The sequence below is a fragment of the Vicia villosa genome, linkage group LG6, assembly GCF_029867415.1.
Source record: "Vicia villosa cultivar HV-30 ecotype Madison, WI linkage group LG6, Vvil1.0, whole genome shotgun sequence".
Classification (NCBI taxonomy): Eukaryota; Viridiplantae; Streptophyta; class Magnoliopsida; order Fabales; family Fabaceae; genus Vicia; species Vicia villosa.
In genome coordinates, this window is record NC_081185.1 from 108265090 (window position 1) to 108290665 (window position 25576).

At 34.7% G+C, this 25576-nt stretch overlaps 3 protein-coding genes across 5 annotated transcripts; all 3 read right to left on the bottom strand.

The window, feature by feature from the left end:
* Nucleotides 1-1613: 1613 nt before the first annotated feature.
* Nucleotides 1614-2108, bottom strand: LOC131614319 (uncharacterized). The gene has a single exon (XM_058885920.1). It carries the CDS (start codon nucleotides 2106-2108, stop codon nucleotides 1614-1616), a length of 495 nt encoding a protein of 164 aa, XP_058741903.1.
* A 2870-nt stretch (nucleotides 2109-4978) lies between these two features.
* On the bottom strand, nucleotides 4979-13588 carry LOC131609531 (uncharacterized). 2 transcript variants are annotated; one of them, XM_058881242.1, is made up of 13 exons: nucleotides 13167-13588; nucleotides 12028-12200; nucleotides 11825-11928; nucleotides 10827-10907; nucleotides 10271-10374; nucleotides 10096-10182; nucleotides 9719-9921; nucleotides 7601-7802; nucleotides 7463-7513; nucleotides 7268-7366; nucleotides 7118-7177; nucleotides 6669-6793; nucleotides 4979-6260 (listed from the first exon to the last, which is right to left on the bottom strand). In XM_058881242.1, the coding sequence occupies exons 1-13, from the start codon at nucleotides 13377-13379 to the stop codon at nucleotides 5102-5104; spliced, it is 2661 nt and encodes an 886-aa protein (XP_058737225.1). In that variant the 5' UTR covers nucleotides 13380-13588; the 3' UTR covers nucleotides 4979-5101. The 2 variants fall into 2 exon arrangements, with proteins under 2 accessions (XP_058737225.1, XP_058737226.1); XM_058881243.1 differs by having other exon boundaries at nucleotides 6669-6790; nucleotides 13167-13587.
* Nucleotides 13589-18947: 5359 nt separating this feature from the next.
* On the bottom strand, nucleotides 18948-24220 carry LOC131609532 (uncharacterized). 2 transcript variants are annotated; one of them, XR_009286245.1, is made up of 8 exons: nucleotides 23767-24220; nucleotides 23159-23604; nucleotides 22305-22419; nucleotides 21239-21913; nucleotides 20864-20941; nucleotides 20348-20575; nucleotides 19492-19578; nucleotides 19329-19343 (listed from the first exon to the last, which is right to left on the bottom strand). XR_009286245.1 is itself a non-coding variant. In XM_058881245.1 (7 exons), exons 1-7 carry the CDS (start codon nucleotides 24019-24021, stop codon nucleotides 19095-19097), a joined length of 1905 nt encoding a protein of 634 aa, XP_058737228.1. In that variant the 5' UTR covers nucleotides 24022-24219; the 3' UTR covers nucleotides 18948-19094. The 2 variants fall into 2 exon arrangements, 1 of the variants encoding a protein (XP_058737228.1); XM_058881245.1 differs by lacking the exon at nucleotides 20348-20575 and having other exon boundaries at nucleotides 18948-19343; nucleotides 23767-24219.
* Between the last annotated feature and the right edge of the window lie 1356 nt (nucleotides 24221-25576).

The window sequence follows — 25576 nt, forward strand, 5'->3', positions numbered from 1 at the left end:
GATAACTTGGCTTTTTTTTCTTATTCTTAATTCACACTCTCCATGCTCATGTGTCTGAGTAAAGTCTTCTTCTCCTTCAGTTGTAATGTTTTCATTGGTGTTTTCTTCATTGTTTTCTTCCCTTTTCAGGTCATTGTTATTTTTAGCATGTACTTCATCTTCAGTTTCTCTGGATTTATAGTCTTCAATCTCTCCTTCATCAGTATCAATATTGCTAGTTGACTAGTCCTTTCCTCTTTGTCATGCTTTCACTCCCAACTTTTAGACTCTTCAAAGACCACATCCATGCTTATCAAGATCTTATTGTTGATGGGATTATAGAGCTTGTAGCCTTTGGATTGTTCACTTAATCCTAAGTGACACACTTTATACTCTTCACATCTAGCTTATTTCTCTAAACATCTGGGATGTGCACAAAACCTACACAACCAAATACCTTGAAATGATAGGCTGAGGGATTCACATCACTCCATGCTTCTTATGGAGTCATATTCTTCACAAATATAGTAGGACTTATATTGATTATGTATGCTTCTCATTTAGCTACTTTAGACCAAAATCTCTTGGGTAAACTTCTGATTGACATCATGCTTCTGATCACATTCATCAAGGTTCTATTATTTCTTTCAGATACTCCATTTTTTTGTGGAGTATAGGTAGTTGTTAGTTGTCTCTTAATGCTATGAAGAATGCATAAATCAGAAAAGGCATTGGATGTAAACTCACCCCCTCTATCTGTTCTAAGACACTTGATGTATTGATTTGACTCTTTTTCAACTAGTGCTTTGAATTGTTTGAAGACATCAAAAACACCAGCTTTCTCATGAAGGAAATAAATTTAGATTTTCCTACTAAAGTCATCAGTGAAGGTTATAAAGTACCTGCTTCCACCATTTGATGTAGGATTTATAGGACCACACACATCTGAATGAACTAGCTCAAGTTTTTCTTTAGCTCTCCATGTGGCCTGTTTTGGTATGGCTTGTCTGTGTTGCTTCCCCATCAAGCAATCTGAGCAGGTCCCACCTTGATCCTTCAAATTGGGAAACTCATTTACCATATCCTTCTTGATAATTTATCAAGGCCTTTGAAGCTCAAATGGACATATCTGTAGTGCCACAGTTGTGTGACATTGTCTGTAGTGACTTTCATGCACAATGGAAGGATCACTGGTGCAGAAACTATAAACATCGTATTTCATGAAATTCTTGTGGTCATGATCACTCCTTTGTCATCATGATACACTCTGTAGCCTCCATTGTTGAACATTATTGTCATGTTTTTTTGCATCAATTGTCCAACACTCAATAAATTATTTTTCAATCCTGGAAAGTAGTATACTTCAGTGATATCTTGAGGGATGACATTTAAGTTAAGTTTCAGGTCACCTTTCCCCATCACCTGCATCTTGAAGTCATCTCCCAGCTTGTCAGATTGTATGAATTCTTCATCAAAGTTGAACATGAATTCCTTCATTACCACTATATGATTGATACAACCTGAATCGAGAAACCAAACTTGGTCTCTAGTCTCTGTGCCTCCTTGTTCTGCCATGAGAAGCAATCCTTCTCTTTCATCTAAACCAGCAAAATTGACATCATTCTCTTGCCAAGTTAGAAATTCACTTTGGTAGTGTCATATCTTGTGACATTTGTAACATTGAATCTGATCTCAACTGAGTCTTCTCTACCACGACCACGATAACCACCACGCCCTTTTGCTTTATTGTTGTTGCTGCCTCCACCATAGTTTTCAATTTTTAGAGCTTGTTCTTCTTCCTTTTCTTGGTTGATCTTCATTATTTGTTCATGGACAAGAGGACTAATCTTAAGCTCATCAATGGAGAGGGTTGTAACATCATTTGATTCCTCTATAGAGCACACCACATAATTGAAATTTATGGTCATATATCTCAAAACTTTCTTAACAATTGTGGTTTGTGCCAATTTTTCACCTTGAGCAGTCATTTTGTTAGCAGCAACTAGGGTGCTTGCAAAATATTCATCAATCGTTTCACTGTCCTTTGTGCATATAACCTCAAATTCACGATGTAGAGCCTGCAACTGAGCCCTATTCACCTTCATAGAGCCTTGATATTTACTACGCATGGAATCCTAGATATCTTTTGCAATGTCACGTGTCAGATTGTTTTAAGAATTGTTTGATCAATTGCTTAAAACAAATAAATCTTGACTTTGAAATCTTTAAGTCTGCTTTCATTTGCGAGTTTTTTCTGCTCCTGTGTTGCATTTGGTGGTCCAATCATCACGCCATGCTCGATTAGCTTCCAATTTACTTTGGATCGGATGAGATTCTCCATGAGCATGACCTAATGGTCATAAAATCCATCGAATTTTGGAATTGCATAGGTCAAAAACTTTGATGAATCTGCCATGGAAAGTGTAGAGATAGAAGGAGAAAGAGTTGGTCACGATACAAGGAAGAATAGGAAAAAAGGAAGAAAGGATCAGAGAAGACGATGATCAACAAAGGTGCTTTTCCCTCCACTGATCAAGAAATGTTTTTCTTGAAATTTGAGTGCACACAAGGATCGGTAACCAGTGCTCTAGATACCACTTGTTGTAATGGAAAAGTCTTAATTTGCAAAACTGCTTCAGGATTTATATACAATTAGTGAGTTACTTGCTATAAAAGCCACAAATGAACCCAACTAACTAATTGATTTAAAACTAACTAACAATTAGTTACTATTCTAACCAGTTAAAGCTCAACAAAAATTTGCTAAAATTGAGACTGATAAAATAGAATAAACTAACAGAAAACTTTTACAAATTAAACAGGTGATATATGGGATGTCCGATGTGTTTTGTCATCTCTAATGATGTGTTACTTTTATTTTAAGAAAGAAAATCATTACCATGTCAATGTTCTACGATTAAATTTGATTATATACACTAGCATATAGAGTGAAAATGTTAGGCCAAACTAGATTTTTTTAAAATCTAAAATTTGATATCATGAAAAATTTAAGAAGTTGCAGATTTTGTCTTTAAATAGAATCGTTTTTGAAAAGTATGATCAATTATATTCGATAATAACCAAACTTTTTTTTAGAAGGAAAAAACAATTACTTCATTTCATTATCAATAAGAGAATGTATACATGTTGGTACATCAGTGAAAACCTGAAAACTAGCGAAGGATGTAGCCGCCCGAGCCAAGACATGAGCAACTTCATTAGCTTATCTCCTAATGAATTTAACATGAGAGTTCCTAAAAAAATGATGCTAGTAGCCGTTTACATTCGAGAGTAATAGCACCACAATTTGTATTGTTAGGATGAGACCTATTCACATTATCCACAACACTTTTTGCATCCAACTCAAAATCCATATTATCATAACCAAGTGTAAGCACCCATTTGATAGTTGATAGAAGCCCCATAGCTTCTCCAACAGCAACTTCAGTGATAGAGGAGAACCATTGTGTCCTGGCTGCAATATTAAAATCTATTCAACACATTTTAAATCAATTTATGGCACTCCAAACCTAAAATCAAACATACACTAAGTTGAGTTATTTGTTAGATCTTGCGTTTAAGGGTGTTGCATATTATTTATATATACCGTTTAATATTTGAATGAGTAGGTTTGTATGAGAAAAACAATCAACAATCATGTAAGAATAATAGAAAAAATCATGAGATTAATAAGAAATAAAGAAAAAATTAAGTAAAAAATATGTAAATGTTTATCTATCAAGTTGTGAAAAACTTTTTTAATACAACATTAATACATTAATTATATTTTAATCATTATAAAATATAACTTCTCAACATTATTCAATAATATATAAAGATAAAAGGGGTGATGCAGTTACATACTTACAGTGTAGAAAAATTTACATTATCGACTAATCACGACTTTATTAAGCGCCAAATTATATTGTAAATTTTAAATTATAAATATGATATGACAGAATAAAATGTTTCTATTGAATGATAAGTTAATACACTATCTTTTAACTCATATAAAACCCACCTATTTGCATTTAGACCAATGCATGATATCTAATTAAAAACATCAAATATATAGAAAGTAGATAGAGATGGATGAAGCAACAAAGTATAATGAATTGAAATGAGAAAGAGAGGCAGTAATTAATGTGATGAACGAATTGCTCATTCACCTCTCACCATCATACTCTATACATGTGGTCCACTTGAACATCACCACCAATATTTCACCTTACCTTACATTCAAATACAAATCCATGATTTTCCTCTCTGCCACACAATTATCCACTGCCCATTCAAAATTGGTACACATCTTCATCATCATCATCACCATCATCACTTTGCTTCGTCTTCTATTACCATCATCATAATCATTACATGAATTTGTAAACATGTACAATCATACCTATATCAATTTGCATCAGATTCTTACATCTCATGCACTGCAAGGGAACAGTAGCTGCCATCTCGTTATAATTTATTATGCATATCTGTCATATTCTCACTAACTTTGGATCTATACATTATATTGTCTCATTACATGATTAACATTATTGATCTTTTTTGGTAGAGTTAAATGGAAAACAAGTTCGAATAATAACCTTTCAAATTTTTGTTCCAATTATCAGCTATATTGCGATTAAAATATAATATTGTGTTTATTTTATGTGTAGATTCTGTAATAAAGAAAGTAGACCGGGAGATAGAAGACAAACAATTCGAAGTCTAACATTATTACTAAGGTTTATCAATTTTAGAGGTCATTAACTGTATATTTTTAAAATAAATTCCACAAGCAAAAATATCATTTTTACTATAAACTGAGAAAAATTACACACAACTGTAATGATTATTATTCCCTCAAAATTGAACCAAATATGATCACATACACACATTTCTCCCTCTCGACACTGCTGGATTCTCCATGCTCAAATTCAATCTCAAGTAATTCATTCATTATTTCAAGTTGATGAATTGATGAAAAAATGGTGGGAAACCCATATGAATAAAAAAAATTAATTACAATAACTTAAATACAGTTACAGAGGGTGAGATAAGCAAGAGGCTGATCGGAAAAAATACAGGAGGGATTCCTTTAGTATCTACAATTTACATACCAAGAAAATTAATCTTCTTCAGTGTCTTCATCATCCTCATCCATAGAATCATCCTGCTTTTGATCCTCCTCGACAGGGTCGGCGGCCTGTGTTTCTTCATCGGATATTGATTCACGCTTTGTGTTGACTCTATTATTATCGCCAGTGTCACTACAGCTCTCAGTATCCGAATCAGATGAACCAACGTGGCCTTCTCCCTCTCGACCACGGTCATAAGCAGCAACTTCAAATTGCTCTTTCAAATCAGGAGCAACAATGCCAATCATCTCACTTAGTGCTCGGCGTTCGCTCTTTCTGGCATCAGCAGCATCAGAAGGAGTGTTTGGACTCTCTGCCACCACAATATTTGAATCAAGCAATGCTCCTGAACCTTCATTATTGTCTCTGCTTCTTGAAGAATCATTTTCCCCATGTGCAGAAGGGGCGGGAGTGCAAGCCCAGCTACCAGGGACTTCAGAAGTTATAAGGTCTTCGGTTCTGATTAGGAGACATCCAGCTTCTGTACCCTCAATAGTCTTTTGAGTATCTACATGAATATTTGATTGTGAGTGTTGTGAAACTTCACGACAAGGTATTTGATCATGCTTCTCTGTTTCCATATCATCATCAATCTTCATAGTGTCGCCTTCTAAAGGACCATCCTTGTTCAAATCAAAATTCCGTCCATTATTTGATGGACTTTCAGTTTCCAGAATTCGCTCAGTGCCTACACAATCTCCTTCCATTATAGCTGTTGTGCCAACACCATCATCATGAGAACCAAACCCGCCTCTAACACTATGATCATGATCAGTACTGGTGAATTCTGCCTCTTGTGTATGTTGTTGGCATGCCTCTTGTGTATTTTGGCATCCTTCACTTCTTATATCACAGTCATGCTTCTCAGTGACACTTGCTTCGTTGCTTGATGTTTCAATTTGATCTCTGTTAAGCTTCTGAGCAGAAGTAGTAGATCCTGCTTTGGCAGCATTGTTATTGTTGTATATGACACCTTCTTTTTCCCTTCCTGATGTTCCACCTTCGACTCCGTCCATATCTACAGAAGTATTATCGTAATTCTCATCATCTTCTAGAGTTCTCTGCATGGCCTTCAATTGTTCCTGTTGCTTAGCAAACAATGATTGTATCTCCTCAGTAGTGGAATAAAATGAACGCAGTTGTGTTTCCCTGCATAAATCATTGAGCTTCAGCTGCAAAATCTAGGAATTTATAATCAACATGAAGATTGCGGAAGGTGTGTGTGTGTGTGTTGCATCACAAACCAAAACAGCACTTTGCACACAAACAGTACAACACAGCAGCACACTATCCAACATTAACTTGTAAACAGACAGATGGAATCAAAATGCTAACAAAACCCTAGTATACATTGAAGGTTTCAATTATTGAATCATAATGCCAAAAACCAAGGAACTGCACTGAAGTAGCTGGCCCAGTGTTCTTTGATATTCTATGCCAGCATGTCCGTGCAGTCTTATATAGGAAAATTATGTACTCATGTTGATTCAACTAAATATATCTTCCAATTAGAGACACCCATCCCATGATTATAATTTATAACAAATCAAGCCTTACCGAAGCATGAGTCTTTCCCTGGCACCTTTTAACCTCCGCCTCTCAAAATCAAGATCTCGCATTGTAGCATTTATCTCAAGCTCAAGAACTGAAACTTTAGCCCATGCCTCTTCACGAGCTGCCTGCTAACAACAGCAATAAGCATCTAAGTTTTAAATATATAAACTTCACCCAAAAAAATAGGAGCATAAAAGAAAAAGGATAAGATAGAAAACAGAATAAAATAAATAATCAGAAGGTCGTGCAACGTGATAAATATAAGAATCTTCATTCTTTGGATCATGAGTACTAGTAAGTTAAAATCATTACAATTGTTTCAACAACTTCTGCTGCTATCTCACTGAAATAACATAGCAAGAAACCTGGGTGTAACAAGACATAATTTCTATTAAAGTACCTTAGTATCTAAACATTTAGTGTTTAATGAAATAAAAACTTCTCATAACTACCTTTTCGCTCTCAAGCTCTTTCCTTAATCTTCTTGTTTCTTGTTCAAGTTCTTCTATTCTCTGCTCCAAGAAATAGTATTAAATTTCAGTTAAATACCAACTAAAATATGATAAAGCAACATGATATTCAATACAAAATTGTCAGATTACCTTCATTCCATTTTCAGTGGTCTGCTTCTCTTGATGTAATTGGGTTTCCAACTGGCGAACCTTATTATCAGAGAAAACCAATTTTTCCCTAGTATCCTCCTACAACAAAAGATAAATAAAAGGGAAAATCACTGAATGAAGCACATAAAATTTTTGGCCTGCCTCAGGCTAACAGGAGCAAAATCAGAACCATACCAGCTTGGACCTCAAGGTTTCAACCAGCAAGCACATTTCTCTCTCTGATTCCTAAGAGACATAATAAGAAAGACAGCATGTAAGCTCTTATCAGGAAGCAAACAGATTCTTACTAATTTAGCAATAGAATTTTCAAACCTTTAGCTTATTTATTGCTTCTTGTAGCTCACTTTCTCTTCTTACGGCAGCATCTGAGAACCGTTTTATTTCCTCTTGAGCCTCGGACTGCGCTCTATGAACAGCTGCTTTTAGATCAGCTGCAGCCTTTTCTCGTTCTTCCTTTCTCTGAGTCCGCTCTTCATCTAATTGTTCTTTAAGTTCAACTATATTTACCTTTTGACTGCAAGCAGGAGAGAGACACAATTAACTGCTATAGTCTGAAACATAATTATTACTACTTTTAGAATTATCCAACTGAAATAAATAAGGAGAGAACATCCAACCCAAAAGGTATATCCTCCTATGATCATCATATAGTACAAAGAATGACAAATCTAATTTAAGTGTTTCACAACTTTGACAAAGATGAGTGAAACTAATTCCAACTTTACCCACATATGTCACTACTCACTTGTACTGCAGACAATCAATCCAAGATAAATGCACCTATAGCTGAGTAAACAGGAACTTGTGTGGACACGCAAGTAACTTACCACTGGAGTTACCATCTGTGTGAATATACTAATATCATTGATATTGTCCTTGTCTAGCAGTAAATGCTTGGTGTGCAAGCTCAGTTAGTTAGAGGTGTGCACTGGATTTGCATACATGCTAAATAGGTTTCTGCCACATCAGAATAACTGTGACACCCTCACATTACTCATTCTTTAATTAATATGGGTAATAGAGAATGTAGCAATCAATATTGGATTCAAATATGAGGAATTAGGGATAATAGTGGAGATTAACTAGTAAGAACAAGGGACATAGTGGAGATTAACTAGTAAGAAAGAGGGCATAATTGGAATTTAATTAAGAATAATGATGGGCATTTTGGGTCATTTTATTCTTCCACATATCATTTGCACTCCCTCCAAGATCTTGTGTTGGAAATTCACTTGTTTTTCACCCTTCAATTGCCATCACTTGACATGTGGAGCTCCCATGTTATTTCTTCTCTTTGCTCTCTTCTTGACTCTTACATCCATAACCAAAATTCTATGTGGGGTAGTCAAGCTCTCTCCCGGAATAACTTTACAGTTCAAGCAGATCTTCCTATCTGACTTACTAATAAGAAAGAAATATATCTGAGATCATATCACCACACTCGTAGATGTAATAAGATGCTCAAATCTTTTCTCAAAGCAGGTATTAACTATAATAAGATCAAAAGCCGACGAAAATTGCAAAATGGATTTACCCTCTGCATTTACTTTCTCAATACCATACCCTCCTCCATGCACGTCCTCAAAACCTCTTGCTACGCTCCCTACATGTCCATTTAGATCCCCTCCTGTAAAAATATTCTCAGCTTGGAGTATATTCTAAAATAACCCTTTCAAATCTCCCTTAAAGTGTTTTGCAAACCCAATGTGTGGTGCATAAGCACTAATAACATTAATGTGTCTTGTTCCACTACAAATTTCTAGGCTATAATTCGATCTCCTATTCTTTTCACATCCACGATGTCCTTCTTTCACTCCTTTGTTTACGATAATTTCCATTCGATTTCTCGATCTAACTTCGTCGGCGGTGTACCAAAACTTAAAACTCAAGTTGTGTAATTCTTTCTCCTTTCCACTAGTTCACTTAGTTCTCCATAGGCACGTGACATTGATCTTCCTCCAAACCATGACGTCCACTATTTCCATAGAATTTCCAATAAGTGTGCCTATATTCCAAATTGCAAAATGAATGCTACTCTCATGAACTAACTTCTTTATCCAACCCGTTCATGAAAATGTAAAATCCTTCCTTGTTTTTCAAGGCATGAACTAACTTCTTTACCCAAACCCGTCCATGAAAATGTGGAACCCTTCCTTGTTTTTCAAGGCATCCAGACGGCGATGCAGCGGCACTTGCTCTTTTGACATTGTACTCGAGCAATCCAGCGCACTGCTCTCGGGCAACGACTTGGCATTCACATTATTACGTAATTGATCCATGTCATAGAGACTTGACAAAGTTTTACGTTGGTTGTCGACTACGTAACATGATTCTCTCCTTTTATTCAAGTTTGGGACAAGTTATCTCTACATTACCTAAATCAAGTATTGAAAAGGTGAGGTTAAGCCATAATAATTATATAAACCATACCTACTTATAAGTTCATTTGATTCAGCACATGACTGCATAGAAGAACTAAGTCTTTCATTAAGGTCTTCAAGAGCATGTTTTTGTTCCGCGAATGCTTTGTTGACATCTCCTAGTTCCTTTAGTTTGAGATCCACTGTTTGCTGTAAACCTTCTATTCGATCAAGGTAACATTTTGTGACAGACTCTTTGGTGGATTTTAATTCCTACATATTGGATCATAACTTAGTTAAAACATTGCATATAATTATTATTTAAGAAGAAATGGGGTTCAAAAAATGAAATGAAGCTGTATGAGAAGTATTAAGTTTGAATTTTTTTTTTTTGACAGACTCGGGTAACGTTGGGTGCAGATCCTGTAAATTCAAATGATAACATACATTTTCATGACGCTCTACAGCTGCACGATTGTCGCTACGCAATGTATCAATTATAACCACCTGACTCTCCAATTGCTTTCTCAATTCCTGTTAAAAGACTCAAGATAAATGGACATAATTAGAGGAAAAACATATTTAAAAACAATTAATACTGCAATCCTTCTAGTCAACACACCGAGTTAGATCTTTGAAGGCTTCGAAAATCATCAAGAGATATAGGACCCTCAGGAGCACCAATGCCCAAACCTTTCAATCTCTTGTTTTCAGACACAAAATCCTCTACACATTCAAGAAAAAAGAAGCAATGAGAGGAAAAACCATAATAAAATGAAGTAAAAGCAAATATCAGTATCAATATAAATATACTGTATATCATGATTGTCAATATCAGAGATACACTTGTGTAAGCTGTAACCCTTAACTAATTCTGTTGAGTTAGTTAAAGTGCTGGGTAGTTATTCTGTTATAGTTCAGTAACTGTTGATTATTTGAAGTTAGTACTCTCTAAGGTTTCCTAAGCTATCTATTTGAAGTTAGTTTTGTCTCTGATTTTATGTTCTCTTTACAATTCTTCCCACAGAAGAATTGTAATAATCAGTATATGACTTAAATTGCAAAATTAGCTGTCCAGTGTATAAAAAGCTTGAATCTGAGTTACAAGTATACACCAGAGTAAAATGAAGGGATGATTAATTTTAGTACTTATTTATGCTTTTCAACATAACATATACCTGCTTTTCGTTTAGAAACTGCATTGTCTGGCACTGGATTTGAAAGATGCACCTCTCGATATACAAAAGCAAATGCAGTTTCTGCAAAATAAGACACATAATTCGGAAAAAAATAAACATGTAACCATACTGCTTGAAAATATACTATGCACATAAGGGAACAAATACTCGACAAGCAAATCATCAGTATTTTACTAAAAACATACAGTACCTGTCCAAATTTAGAAAACAAATAATTTGCAGAAGCAAAATTAAATAAACTAAAAATTGAAGTATGATAAAAACCAAATAAAATTGAATATAGAGAACAATATTTTGTTCATTCTTACAAATAACAATGAAATTATAAAAAGAGAGAATAGATGAACAGATACAAGAATGTTAACTTTTCTGATGCCAATTTGCAACAAAATGGTAGTCAAACTCTATAACCGTATAACGGGCACATATATGATATGAAAAAAGTAAGGCAAAGTTTAAAAAATATAACACATGCGGCTTCAAAGTAACTCATCAAATCTGTATATATGAATTTAAAAACACATATCTTAAGTTGAGAGAATGAATATTTTAAAGTTAGTCGGAGTCCTTGTAGATATAATAAAATGATATCATTGATCTAATTTTTAGGATATTCCTATCTATGCATCAGTAAAAAAGTTCAAAAAGTAAAACTTAAAAATTGCTAAACATAACTAGAAGTATTAGAAGAATTTGTGAAATGACCACCAATACAATTAAAATTTCTGACACAAACATAACATGGTAATTCCTTGACCGAAATACGGAATTTCACAAATCTTAACGATATTTTTTCATATTTATGCTCTTTGCGGTTAAAGGAAGTTGAATGAGCACATATAGGGAGTGGGGAATTAGTGATCAGAACTACATCACTGACAAGTAAAATAGAAAAAATCTACAAATTCTACCGCTAAAGTGAGAAAAGGTCGAATAATAATAGGGAATAAAATAAATAAAAGCTATCGGGATATTACCATGCTGAGGAGGAGCAGCAAATGATATAATATCCCCATGGCAGACTTTGACAGCAGCACCACTCTTTTTCAACTTCTCCCAGTTAAGGTAAGTACCATTTGTGCTGAAAAAGGCTTTACAAAAGTTAGAATATAAGGAGAATAAAAAAAGATCTTTTCATCGGAAAGGTAGGGAAAGCAAAGCTCTATAACAAAGCCACAACCTCGTATCTTTCAAGAATATTGAAGTGGTATTCTCCATATTTTCATTAGTAACCTTGGTCCTGTATATTTTGCAATGATTTGCACTAACAGAATTTGAATCAATCTGGAAACGCACATTTTCTACCAACCGTCCAAAGCAGTGCTCATCAGCAGTCAATAAGATATTGATTCCCTGATTAATTGAAAAGGCAATGAACTATTAAACAAAAAATGAAAAATGAAATAAAGCGCCTCTTTAGCCACAGATAGCAAAAACAGCTAGGACAAGTAAACTCCACCATAACTTTCTTCCATAGAAGCCCATAGATGTATACAACACAAATACAAAACGACTTGCAGGCCCATTTACTTTGTGAAAACACTTCCTGCTTTCATTACATTTTTTCCTTATTTAAATACAAAAGTGTCATCTTGTTTTCATTCTGTTTCTGGTACTAATAATTGAAAACAGAAAAACAAATTGTAAAGAAAGTGGCAGTGTCTTTAATAAAAGTGTAAACAAAGTTAACAACGACCCTTAGAATTTAATACTCCCTCCATTTTTTTTATAAGTCGCTTTTGGAGAAAAGATTTGTACCAAAATATAAGTCGTTTTGCAATACTAAGGAATTATTAGTGTTATTTTTCCTATTATACCCTTAAGTATTTATTACTCTCTCTTCTTTCAATTATTTAAAATCATATTTCTCATACAGTTAATGAAAAACAATTTTATAAAATCCTTCAAAATTTCTCTTTTCCATACAACAAAGATTACATTTCTTAATCCGTGTGAAAAGTCCAAACTATTTATAATAAAAAACAGAGGGAGTAAACTGTAATGACATTCAAACACCAATTTCTTCCCTACAAGCGGAACTTGGTTAACAAGGTGTAAAAAATGTGGATAACTCAGTTCAGCTAACCGTAATTGCATTCAATTCACAGTGAAAATTGTGGTCAATTCAACTACATCATTAACAACAACGTCACAACTATCAACATTAACTAAATTAACCATATACTCAGCTGAATTAATCACAACTGAAGTAACCTAATTTCGACTTCAATTGACTGATAGTTCTTAGGTTTGTAATGAAAAAATGATAAAAATGGAAAAGAAGTAATGCAACGGAAAATTGGGGGAAATGAAGGTTACCTGATGCCTTTTACGGGCATTGTTAGAGATGGCGGTGAGAACACCCCAAACGTTGGGATCTGAGTTGTGAAGAAGTTGAGAAGCGAAATTGGAGGCAACAGATACAATGCGGTCTTTAGCTCCCAAAATCGACGGTGGATTTTGTGGCTTGTTAGGAGAATTGCCGTTGCTTATCGGGGTTCCTCCGTGGGGTTTCTCCTCCTCCATCGCCATATCACAGTCACCGAGAGAGAGAGAGAGAGAGAGAGAGGGAGAGAGAGAGAATTCGCGGGAAATGAAAACCCTAAGTACCGAATTCGCGGGAGTTTTTTTTTATTTTTATATTGGATGAGAAAAGATAGTGAACTATGAAGTGTCAACTGTGAATCTGAGTGAGCCCTGATTTACGCTAGCTAGTAGTACAGCTTGCCTCGGAAGACTCGCAAACTTCCTTCTTTCTCTTTATTTTTCTTTTATGGTTTGTTGAAATTAAAATTAAATTAAACTAATTATTGAAATAAAAGATGAAATTTGTTGAGTTAATCTAAATTATAAGATTATCATGCATATATTCGCTTCTTACACTATTTCTCATTCTATCACTGAACTTCTACTATTGTATAAGAAGTGTTTGCTCTATTGCAATGAAAAACAAGAAAATTTCTTTAGCCACCTCCCTATGGGGGTCACCCCCAGCGAAAATCCCAAAATACCCCTGCTTCGGAAGTTCATTTTCGAAAGCGTCTTTTTTTTGAAAAAATTGACTTATTTCGGAAGTTCATTTCCGAAAACATTATTTCGGAAGTTCACTTCCGAAAACATTATTTCGGAAGTTCACTTCCGAAATACTGCGATTTCTGCAGATTTATCAAAACACTCCCCCTCCCCCAATCATTTACCCTAAATCAAAACAAAAAGTGGCAAAGGCGAAAATTTGTGCAAACAGAATTCCAAAGCTGCATCAAGGCTCCAATCACACTGCTAAACAACATTCAAAAGCCCTCAATCCTAACACTTTGTAAGTTTTGAAATTTTTAGATCTATTATTCAAATGCATGTTATTTAGGGTTTTAATTGCATAAATGATATATGGTTAGGTTGTTAGTAGTATTTAGGTTGTTTAGAAGCATTTTGATTTGGTTTGAAGTTTGGTTTAGGGGTCTGCCATGGAAGTTGCAGAAAACTCCATCGCAGGGGTGTTTCGGAAGTTCATTTCCGAAAACACCTCCATCCCAGTTTTCGGAAATGAACTTCCGAAATGTATCAGAAGTTCAAATTTTTTTGTTTTTTATTTTGTCTCGCATATTAATCGATTTCAATTGTTTACAGGAACATGTCAGACAATCAACCAGCACGCAGGACTGCGTCTTCTAGAGAGGGTAGGGAGTGTCCGTTTTAATTTGCAAGTACTTTATTCTTAACGCCTTTGTTTATTGTGCCTGTTTCTTTGAAGTTTGTGTCCCTTTCTTCTTTTATAAAAGGAGGTCTCATGGACCTTTCTTTCTTCATTTTTACGCAGGAATGAGTGGCGCTAAGGGAAGAAAGGGTTCTTCAAAGAAGGAGGTGAAGGAGGTGAAGGAGAAGAAGAAGGTTTTGACTGGTTCTGCTTCTCGTCCCCTGGGGGTCCATGGCTCGGACGTGCAGACTCAGTCTTCAGGCGTGATCAACGTTGATGGTTCTGATACTGAGTGGAATGAGGATTGGTATAATTATCTTCATTCGGAGGAGTTCGCTCGTCGGGAAGAATAACGTGTTTTTATTTTGTTTGATGTGTATTTTGTAACGCTCGTCGGGCAGAATAACGTGTTTTTGTTTTGTTTGACGTGTTTTGTTTTGTTTTGTTCTGATTTCGAATTGTATCGCACAGTGTTTTTGTATTGGATTTATCATCTTAGTTTTTGGATTGTTCTGATTTCAATATGTAGATTCTTGGATTTCATCGCCGCGAACACTATCCATCTTCTGGATTATAAACATAGAACTTTGACTTTTCCAGCGCACCCCTTTGTTTGATTTTTTTGTAATGACGTCCCCTGATCAGGTAAGAAATGTGGACACATGTGCCTACGTAAGCCTTCTAAGACGGTTACCTTCTAAGAAATGTGGTAACACTTTCCTACTTAAAAGCCTACGTAACAAAAATTGGGAAGCTCCACAGCCACGCCCTTTTTAAAAGAATAAAAAACCTTTTGAAATTTCGAAGTTCCCTTTTCCTTCTCCCCACCACTCTCAGACGGTTAACTTCTAAAACACTTTCCTATTTAAAAGCTTCTCACCCATTTTTCTTTCAAAATATCCCAAATCATTTTCGATCCTAAGTCTTCTTCTTTGCTTTAACGTTTTCTATCTCTTGTTACTGCTTTCATCACAATGTCTCGCCGCGGTGGAGGAAATCATCCCGAAAATCGCCGGAGTCAACCATCTCCTGCACATTCTCAACAATTATCCATCAATGCTGCAGGATCAGGCCGTGGTGGTGGTGGTCGTGGCTCTCGCGGTGGACGTACCTCCAATCCTTCTTCCTCCGGACATCCACCTCCTTCGTCATATGCTCCGGCCCCGGTTACCTCTCCTCCGTCTGTTGTTGCAGCTCCGGTTGTTCGTCCATCTGTTTCAGCGCCGTTTGTTCCATCTGTCGTAGCGCCGGTTGCTTCCTTGAGTTCGGCTCTGATCTCCATCAAGAGCCCGACTGCCGAAGTTAAACAGAAGGCTACTCTAGAGTCGGCTCCGTCGTCTCAGAAGGAAAATTGGGAAGGAAAATTCAAGTTCGTGCTAATCATTTTCAGTTGCGAGTGGCTGATAAGGATCTACACCACTATGATGTAAGTATAGTTTGCTCATAAGTTTTTTGTTGTTGTTTATTATGTTGCTAAGTTACAATGTGGTATGGATTTCTAGAGGACCAGGACTTTCTAACCTGTTGCAGCGTCTCCTCCATCGTCTTCATCCGATTAAATAAAGCGAATCGTTCTTGTTTGTTATTTTTCTTCTGTCCAGACCTTTTTTCGGAAGTGCACTTCCGAATTCCTCCAAGGGGGTGAGTTCGGAGATGAACTTCCGAAACACCACATTTTCTGAAAATGTAACTTTATTTCGGAGATGCATCTCCGAAATCAATATTTTATATTAAAAAAAACACGTTTTCGGAAGTTCATTTCCGAAAACACCTTTTTTTCAAAAAAAAGTACCTTTTCGGAAATGAACTTCCGAAACAAGGGGTAGTGTTGTAAATTCACCAGGGGTGAGCAAGAAGGTTAGGAGGTGGGTGAAGAAATTCTCAAAAACAATTACACCACCTAATCCTATTTCTAATTTGCAATTGAATAGTGGAACTATCATTGAGAATGGAGTTCTAATTTTCATTAATTTTTATGAAAAATTATTATTTTTTCATTAAATAGATCACCAATCTCCTTTCTTAAAGCATCAATCTTTTCTTCAAACAAATTTATTATCAAATCCGTAGAACATGGTGACATCAAATGTCATTTGATTTGGCGTCCAATGACGAGTTGCTACTGCAATTGCCCTAAGATTCACCTCTTTATCCCCCGTCTCTGGTGGAAGATGGTCCAATCCTGGTGAAAAATTGTTTGTTATAATTCAAACTTAATTTTTTTAAAGAATCTTAAGTTAACTGAGTTTATAGTAATCTAGAGGTTAATCAGAGTTCGGTCAAATGATAAATAAAATTTTATTGAAGATTGTTAAAGATTCAAAACGCATTAACCACCTTAATCAAAATTTGATTAACTCACAATAGAGCTGTCAATTAGCATGTGTAAAATAAATCACAACATAGAATCTAAAATTTATAATTATTAACTTTTTTGTCACGTAATTTAGTGGTTGCAATTTCATTCAAGTAAATAATTAGGACGTCGTAAGTTCGAACTTGCACATTTGCAGTATCATATTCTTGCACACTTATTAATTGAGTTCGCTTAACAAGACGGAGATGGTAAAATGAATGCAACCCGTCCACGTCGGACATGTCTATTTTACCTGCATTTTTTACGGAGCAAACCAAAATTTTAATTTTTCACTCTCTAATATGCCCACCCCGTCCCATTATTTTTCGAGTTTTTGCAAGTGCGTGCATACACATAATTTTTTTTACAATTTTTAATTATTAGAGGTGCAGTGAGCGCGGGCTAACCCTGCACTTATTTTTTGCATAACGGGCCAAAGTTTTGTTGAAATTACACCCAAAATTTAAATTTTTTTAATCAATATTAATGAACAAGAATCAATTCTTCCGATTGATTTTGTCTCTTGTTCTTCATTCTTCGCTCTATTGAATCAATCACATATTGGTTGCAAGACGATTCTGCTGCATAATTATTATGAGAAAATAAAAGAAAAGAGGAATTGTAGAAGAAAAGAGTAATCAGGATTTGGAAGAAAAAGGGGAAGATGAGGAGAATTCTATAGAACTTCTCTCTCTGCTATCAAAAACTGAAAAATTTTATTCAACTTTTCTCCGCTTATTACAAATGGCACGATAGCTCCCTATTTATATACTATGATTACTTACACACTAAGCAATCTCTAACAAACTAACTAAAACAATGTTAAGTCAAAATTTTGTCAAGGTTAACTCCTTCCACATTTCAACAACTATACAATTTTGACTCACAAAATATTTCGACAATAGCACACTCTGTCAAAATGATGTTTTGATACAATGAATTATATTCTTAACACGTCATCTAGTTCATTGCGTCTAAACTATCTACATTCATCATTGTTCTTAGTCTTCTAAACACTTTGACTTGCACACCCTTCGATTAATCATTAACGTTGATTAATTTAAATTGTTTGACTTTTATTTTAATTTTTTTAAAGTAAGACAATTGAATTATTATGATGTAAAAATATTAAAAAGTAATAGTCAAACGGTTATCTAATGATAGTGTAAAAAATTTGTACATTAACAATATATATATATATATATATATATATATATATATATATATATATATATATATATATATATATATATATATATATATATATATATCAGGTAAACTCATACTTTTATTAACAATAAATAAATATATTAAAAGATATTTATTTGCATATTATAAATAATAAAATTTAAAATAATAGTATTAATAGATAAAAACATTAATTAAATTTTATATAAGTAATTACTCTTAAATTGAGGCTATTATCTTATTTTTGAATGTTTGTCATTTATTTTTATATATTACTTTTTTTCACTTGTGAAGATTAGTTTTTAATGAGTCCTACATTTCATTTCTTTATAGTCAAATTTTAAAATGTATGATATCCATCATAGAAATCAATCCTCTTAAATTGAGAAGACAGCGAAATAGACTATAAAGAATGACAAATAAAAATACTCTCTATTAGATATATTTAATTATATATTATTTGATTGAAATTATTTGTCTTCCCTTTGTCTTTTTGTAATTAAAAATTTTAGTATCATTTGTAAATTTTAGTTGATTGCAATGAAAAAAAAAATCCTTTTTATTATGTCTATTTTTTTGGAGAATTTATTTTATTTTATCAATACATATTTCTTACACTAAACTACTAAATTTTCTATTAATTTCCACTTTATCCTTTTTTCTTTCTTGGATATTTTCTTAATCATTTAAATATAAAATAAATAAGTAAAAATAAAAGTGTCCCAGTTTATTTTTTCAAAGATTAACATTTATTTCGATTTTAATAGAATATTTCTAAAGATATTAGGATTTGGGAAAGAAAAAAAGTTCATATAAAATCAATGCGCCAACCAAATAAGGCATTTCAAATTCTTACAAAGAATTGCCAAAAAACTGGTTTTTAAATGTTTTTAACCATTCATTCCTTTCACCATGCATTGTTTATTCCAACCTCTATAATAAACAAATTGATATAAGGAGCAATCATAACTTACATAAAAAACTACACAGTATTTATGGAAATACATTGTCATCCATCCTCTAGGATCTCTCTGTGTACGTGCATGCATGAAGTGCTGCAGTATTTGTAATTATACCGGTGGAATGGAACTTTACCAGCAAGTGATGAATTACAGCAGGAACATAATGTGTCACCAGCTAATCCACTTTTATTAGCCTCTGATGTATTATTAGATTGGATTTTGAGGGCAGCCATTCTTCTCTCAGCAGCAGCAGCTCTCTTTTCTCTTTCTTCAGCCTGCGCTCTTTTTATTTCCTCCTGTTCATAAGATAAAACAAATCCAGAAAATTAAAATATCAAACAGTTCGCATAATCTATTCCGTATATCTGTTTTTTGTTCTATTTTTGTGAAAAACACCAAAATTAGCATTTGTTTATATTCAACCAGCAAATAATCAGTATTAACCTCTTTTGATAATTTCACACCACTTTTTGATTGTGATTGTCCTGTAGCAGATGTTGAAGCAATCTTCTGTTTTTCAGCAGCTTCAGCCTGAAAACCACATTCAAGAGCAACGGATATCAACAGCAATTAGCATCAGAACCATATATGATTGAAACACAACATGGCAAATCAAAGCTTCTCAACAAAAACTCTCCAAAAACACTATAGCATATTAAGAAAAATTGATAGTGTAGTTTAATGTATATAATTTGTGAATGAACATTACTAAATTGCACTGTATACATAAATGAATTTAATGTTGAATTTTCATATTCCAAGGTTAATTCGTAGAATAATATGCGGTATAATTGATAAAAGATTAATAAATGTATCTAGAAATTTGTGGAAGGTCATATATTAAGGGACAAACAAATGTTTCAAAAAGGTCTTTCACATAGGGACAGATAGAGTATACACATACGAAAAAAATAACTGATACTATAATCACAAATGCTAAAAAATAATAAATTATTCAAAATTCATGAAATAATCACAGTTAGCAGTAAAAAGTCATAGATCTTAAGCAAAAGACATTCAAGTAAATATCAACAACAACAAACAACAAATAATCAAGTTTATGTCTTTAAGGTTTAAAGAAACTAAACATTTAAATTTTAAATAATAGCTAAAGCTGTCAATAACAAGGGAAATTTCAGCAATTGGATAAAGTCATTTTGACCTGTTAATAGTTGTTTAAATTACAATTACAAAAAACAAAGCTTTTAAAGACAATAATAAGACACGATATCTCATAAAACAACTTGATAAAAATTAATTCCATTCGAACCACAAAATAATAAGACTCGTATAGTCACACATTATCACCCTTCTTGGAAAAGCAGCACTGTCTTTATCTGTGTTTCTGTTTTCCTCTCTCCATGATCATTTTACCCCAGACACATACAAAAACCAGAAATAAGCCGCCAGAAACAGTGAAGAAACAGGCCACCGGCCGCGAAATGCTAGGTTGCCGGTTGCTGGGATCACTGGATGTTGGGTCACCGTCTGCTGGATCAACGGATGTAGGATGTATGGAGCAGCTTCTCTGGTTCAATGTTTGAAGGTAAGATGGTGAGTTTTGCGAGTTCTGTGAGAACTCTAAAGCCCTAAATGGAAGCCAAAAGCCCAAAACACCCCAGCACCCTCAATAATGTCCCTTTTAAAGGGTATTTCAAGTTTTTAGATGTTCCATCTTTGTAGCACTGCCAATGACAACTTCGACACAATAGTGCGGTGCTATTGACTACCTATTGTAATATCTATTATAAACAAATCCTATAAAACTAATGTGAGGTCATCATGCTACATAGAGATGGAAAGAATAAAAATGCACCTGAGCCTTCTTTTCTTTTGCCTTGCGTAATTTCTTCAATTCTTTTGCTCTAGCTTTTCTCTTGGCATCTTTTTCTGCCTGTACAAGCACAAAGCGACAATAATTATTCTTCCATATGAGTTCATAGATTTGATCAATAAAAGTCAAAACCTCAATGGTCACGTCAAATGGGGACTGGCAAGAAACTTAATTGCAGATAAGGTTCCCTAAAATGAAGGATATGTTTTTCTACCAATCATACTTATGCCCTGGTTGCTCTTTTACTGCCAATAATATTTATCGGCCAGTCCCAAATGCAGAGAAAGGTGGGTAAAAAATGCAATATTTGATTTTAAATCATACGACAAAACTTATTCTTAGAAATATCAGAATCACCTGCTTAGCAGCTTGTGATTCTTCCATTTCTTTGGTCAATGCACTAGGCACTTTTGCAGCATTCCAATCCCATTTGTCAGGATTTGAAGCCATAAACCTTCTGAAAGTGTTCCTGACTTCCTTGTCAGGTGCCAACATATACGGGGTCTGTCCCCTTTCATCTTTGATGCATGGATCCAAGCCTTGTTCCAGGAGTTCCATAACCTTCTGAGAGTCAGCAGATTGTGCTGCTTGATGTAAAGGAGTTGACTTGTCAGATAACTCATTCTCACTTTCGTCGTTACTCGAAATAAGAGGTTCATCATTTTGGTTACTGGAACAAGCTTCAGCTTTGTTGTTTTTATCCAATCCAGCCATGTCCACTTTGCTGGCAGGAGGGGCACCATTTCTTTTAGCAATACGAATTGGTGGCACCGCGTCCTGTTGATGGCTCTGTAAAATTTCCTTCTCATCTGCTTCATAAGATACTAGGGTCAACTGGCCATATACACGTTTTGCTTCCCTGAGAGTGGGCCTGCGGACAATCATAGCAATATTTCTGGCATATTGTGAATTGGTAAAGCATGGCTTTTCTCCATCATAAAGCAGTTGACGACTATTTGAAGGTGCATGTATAAAAATGGAAATAGAAGCATCAAAATAAGGTCTCCAAGCAGTAAGCAGTTCGTGAACTTCCTACAATATTAGCATGCCAATAATCAGTCCAGATTTACATATCACTGAGCATAAATCCACATGGATCCAAACAAAAAAAAACAAAGGTAATAAGAAAACACTTTTCGGCAATTCCATGAGTATCTCCGAACAAGTATTCATCTGTAAGTATAATTGGAAGAAGAATACAACAGTCAATTCGTCAAAAATTATGACCAATAGGGCCAATTATCATTGCTACCTTGTAATAACAATTTATATGTAAACACATATTTGATAACCATTATATGTAAACACATGGTGCACAATAAATTGGCTAGCTATATATGTTAATTTCGAAGTGCAAATAAAAAATTACTAGAATGGAGAAAAATATTTAGCAGGCAAAGCAATATAGCTTTGATTAAACAACCTTTTTTAATGCAAGTTCATTATAACGACGAAGTGAAGCACCGGCAGAATGTGCAACCCTTCCAGAAGCATCATTTGTAGACTGTTTTTTCCCAGCCTTGGCCCTCACAACATATCTGCATATGAATGATAAGAGTTTAAGAATACACACAATTCATGAAATTCCATTTACAATTTTTTATTAAATAAAGTTAGTAATAAATAAAATGAATAAGAAAATAGAAAGATAGACACTGGGTCAACAAATGTGAGGAATGATATAGGTCATACTGCCTTGTAAAATTAAGCTGAACAGTGTAAACAGACTACAAGAAGAATGTAGAGGTTATACACATCCATTTTCAATACACATTCATTTTCATTACACATTCATTTTCATCACGGACTCGGCGGGTTCATTTGTTATAGACAAAACAGCTATGTCTCAACGCAAATTTTCTGTCACAGAAGCAGATGCTGTTTGCCTTCTTGAAGCCTTGCAGCAAGCCCGTATATTGGGCTTCCAGCGACTACTAGATAAAAAGTCAATTGCCGATGCCCGATATCACCAATGGCTCTACTAACCACTGTAATGAGTTAGGCAAAATATTATCCCAATGTAAAGCCATCCTTGATGCTCACACTGATTACACAGCAGCTCATGTTAGGAGTGTAAAATTGATTGTAAGTTATTTCAGAAAAGGAGTGTTGTCAACATAATGTTTTAATATGGTGTATCATGCATATATTGTTAATCTTCACTCCACACAGTCTTCCTAAATGAACCTCCAACCATCTTTCATTCGATAAATCATACAAAAAGTGCTAAACTATAACTTATTTAAAAACATTTAGTAACAAACAGCATTTGCTAACCTGTGAAATGTCTTGTGCGCCACAACCGTTTCACCATCAAAGACACACCCCGCAAAGTGCCCACCAGATGCAAGCAAAACAATCCTCAAACGGCTATTATCCCTGGGCTCAACAGTCAGAGATTTCAACCTCTCAGCCAAATTTCTCTGCACTTGTTCATCCTCATACAACACACTCTCATTCACATTCATTATCAAACACTTCCACACAGAAACTCTCTGCCCTGTCTGAAGACACACAAACAGCTTCTGTTTAAAGCTTTCACCGTACTTACTACCACGCACAACACTTCGAACTCGACCCTCATTTTCACTATCATCGTCGTCATCGGTATCACTTTCCGAACCAGATATACTTGACACATCATAGTCTTTCACAAAATCAGATGTCAGAACCTCAAAATCTTCTTCTTTCACAATATGTTTCCCAGCAACTGTCAGCTTCACCTAAAACCCAATTTTCAAAACACAATTTTCAATTTTTTTTATATTCAAAATTAAAATGGATATCCAAACTGTAACAAAAAACCCTAAAACTGAAAGTGAAATTCAAAAATTTAATAAATAGCAAATAATGAATTATATAGAAAGGGATTGCGAGAATCTAACATTGAATCGATGAATATCGGATTTGAAGTGGGAACGTTGGTCTTCAAGAGAATCGAACTGAGCCTTACAAGTATTGCAGGTTAACCGAGTACCCAAAACGACGGCGTCGTTTGAGGGTAATTGGAGGTTTTCGTGATTTGCGTTGAGGTCGGAAACGGAGGAATGAGGAGAAGGGAGAAGACGGCAAGAGTCGAAGTAGTTTGGGGGAAGTTCGAAAATGGAACGGTGGCGTTTTTCTTGAGACGGCGTCGTCATGGTGGCGGATGGTGGAAAGGGTTATGTGCCGCCGTCGATAAGCATTAACGGGATGTTCGGAGAAATTGTTTGGTTTGTTTAGTTGTTGGATGGGGAAGGAGTCTGCGCATGCGATGCTATACTACAAGTGAAGGAGACGGTTGGTTTGATTTGGTTTTGTTTGGAAATTGATCTAATTGGAAAAATGATCATGAAAGATAAATATGAATTATATGATGCTTTTATTAAAAATAAGAAGTGTGATTTATTATTCGAAGTTTCTGGATTTTCAAAAAAAAAAATTTAGATGGATCATTTGAGCGGTACAAAGTCAAACTTGTCTTATGGAAAATGGAGTGAATTAATAAGCCGAGGTTAATTGTGGTGAAACCTTAAGCTTTGTAGTTAAATTGACCACTATTTGCTCAGTACTCAATAGTGCCTTCTGAAAATTATGGTGTCATCATTAGTTGGATGTTAAAAATATCTTCTTGCACGACAATTTTGATGAAACTGTGTACATGCACCAACCTCCAAGCTTTTGTCATCCTCAATTCCCGGACCATATGTGTTTGCTTAAAAGTCTCTATATGGACTTAAACAAGCACCGCAGACATGGTATCAACGGTTCACTGATTATGTCGCTACAATGAGATTCTCTCACATAATTTATGATCACTAATTATTTATTTATCATCGTGGGAATGGCATGGTCTTCATTGTTCTCTAAGTAGATGACATTATCCTTACTGTTTCATGTGACTCTCTTCGTGAGTATATTATGTCCTAGCTGAGTTTTGAATTTGCAATGAAGGATCAAAATCCTCTGAGTTATTTTATATGCATCTTTGTTTCTCGACATTTGGGAGGTATTTTTCGCTCTCATAAAAAAATATGCATAAGAGCTCATTGGACGTGTTGGAATGTCGTCATGCAAGCCAGTCCCAACATTAGTGGGTCCTAAGGTAATCCCTATTATGTTCCAACAGAATATTGAAGTCTTGCAGGTGCATTATAGTACTTAACATTGAAGTCTTAGGTAACCTCTTAATGCATGATCCAAAAATATAACACAATTTTGCCTTAAAACGGACCATTTGTTGCATTCATGGTATTGTTGAATTCGTCTTTCGCATGTATTCTTCCTTCATCGACAAGCTCGTAGCTTACACAGATGCTAATTGAGTTAGTTGTTCAGATACAAGAAGATCTGCCTCTAGGTATTGTGTGTATCTTGGTGGCAATTTGTTATATTGGTCCGCAAAATGTCAACATACCTTGTCTCGATCGAATACAAATACCGAATATTGAGGAACGACTAATTGTGTATGAATCATATTACATTTGAAATTTACTTTTAGAACTACATTGTCTTGTTACAAAAGCAACTTTAGTCTATTATGACAACACTATCACCATGTACCTGCCCGATAATCCAATTCATCAATGCACCAAACACATTGAAATGAATATACACTTTTTTACGGGAAAAGGTTGATCAAAGTCAGGTGCGCAAATTATGTAACACCTCGTTTTTCTAGAAATTATTTATATTAATTATAATTTGATGTGTGTA

Excerpts from the sequence above, each read along its gene's own strand:
- LOC131609532 (XM_058881245.1), bottom strand. The coding sequence starts at position 24,021 with ATGACGACGCCGTCTCAAGAAAAACGCCACCGTTCCATTTTCGAACTT. Across the intron at positions 22,420-23,158 it reads GCGCACAAGACATTTCACAG|ATATGTTGTGAGGGCCAAGG; the intron begins GTTAGCAAATGC and ends ATTCATATGCAG. Across the intron at positions 20,942-21,238 it reads AATCACAAGCTGCTAAGCAG|GCAGAAAAAGATGCCAAGAG; the intron begins GTGATTCTGATA and ends GTGCTTGTACAG.
- LOC131614319 (XM_058885920.1), bottom strand. The coding sequence starts at position 2,108 with ATGCGTAGTAAATATCAAGGCTCTATGAAGGTGAATAGGGCTCAGTTG.
- LOC131609531 (XM_058881242.1), bottom strand. The coding sequence starts at position 13,379 with ATGGCGATGGAGGAGGAGAAACCCCACGGAGGAACCCCGATAAGCAAC. Across the intron at positions 10,183-10,270 it reads GCCTTCAAAGATCTAACTCG|GAATTGAGAAAGCAATTGGA; the intron begins GTGTGTTGACTA and ends GTCTTTTAACAG. Across the intron at positions 6,794-7,117 it reads AAGAGCTTGAGAGCGAAAAG|CAGGCAGCTCGTGAAGAGGC; the intron begins GTAGTTATGAGA and ends TGCTGTTGTTAG.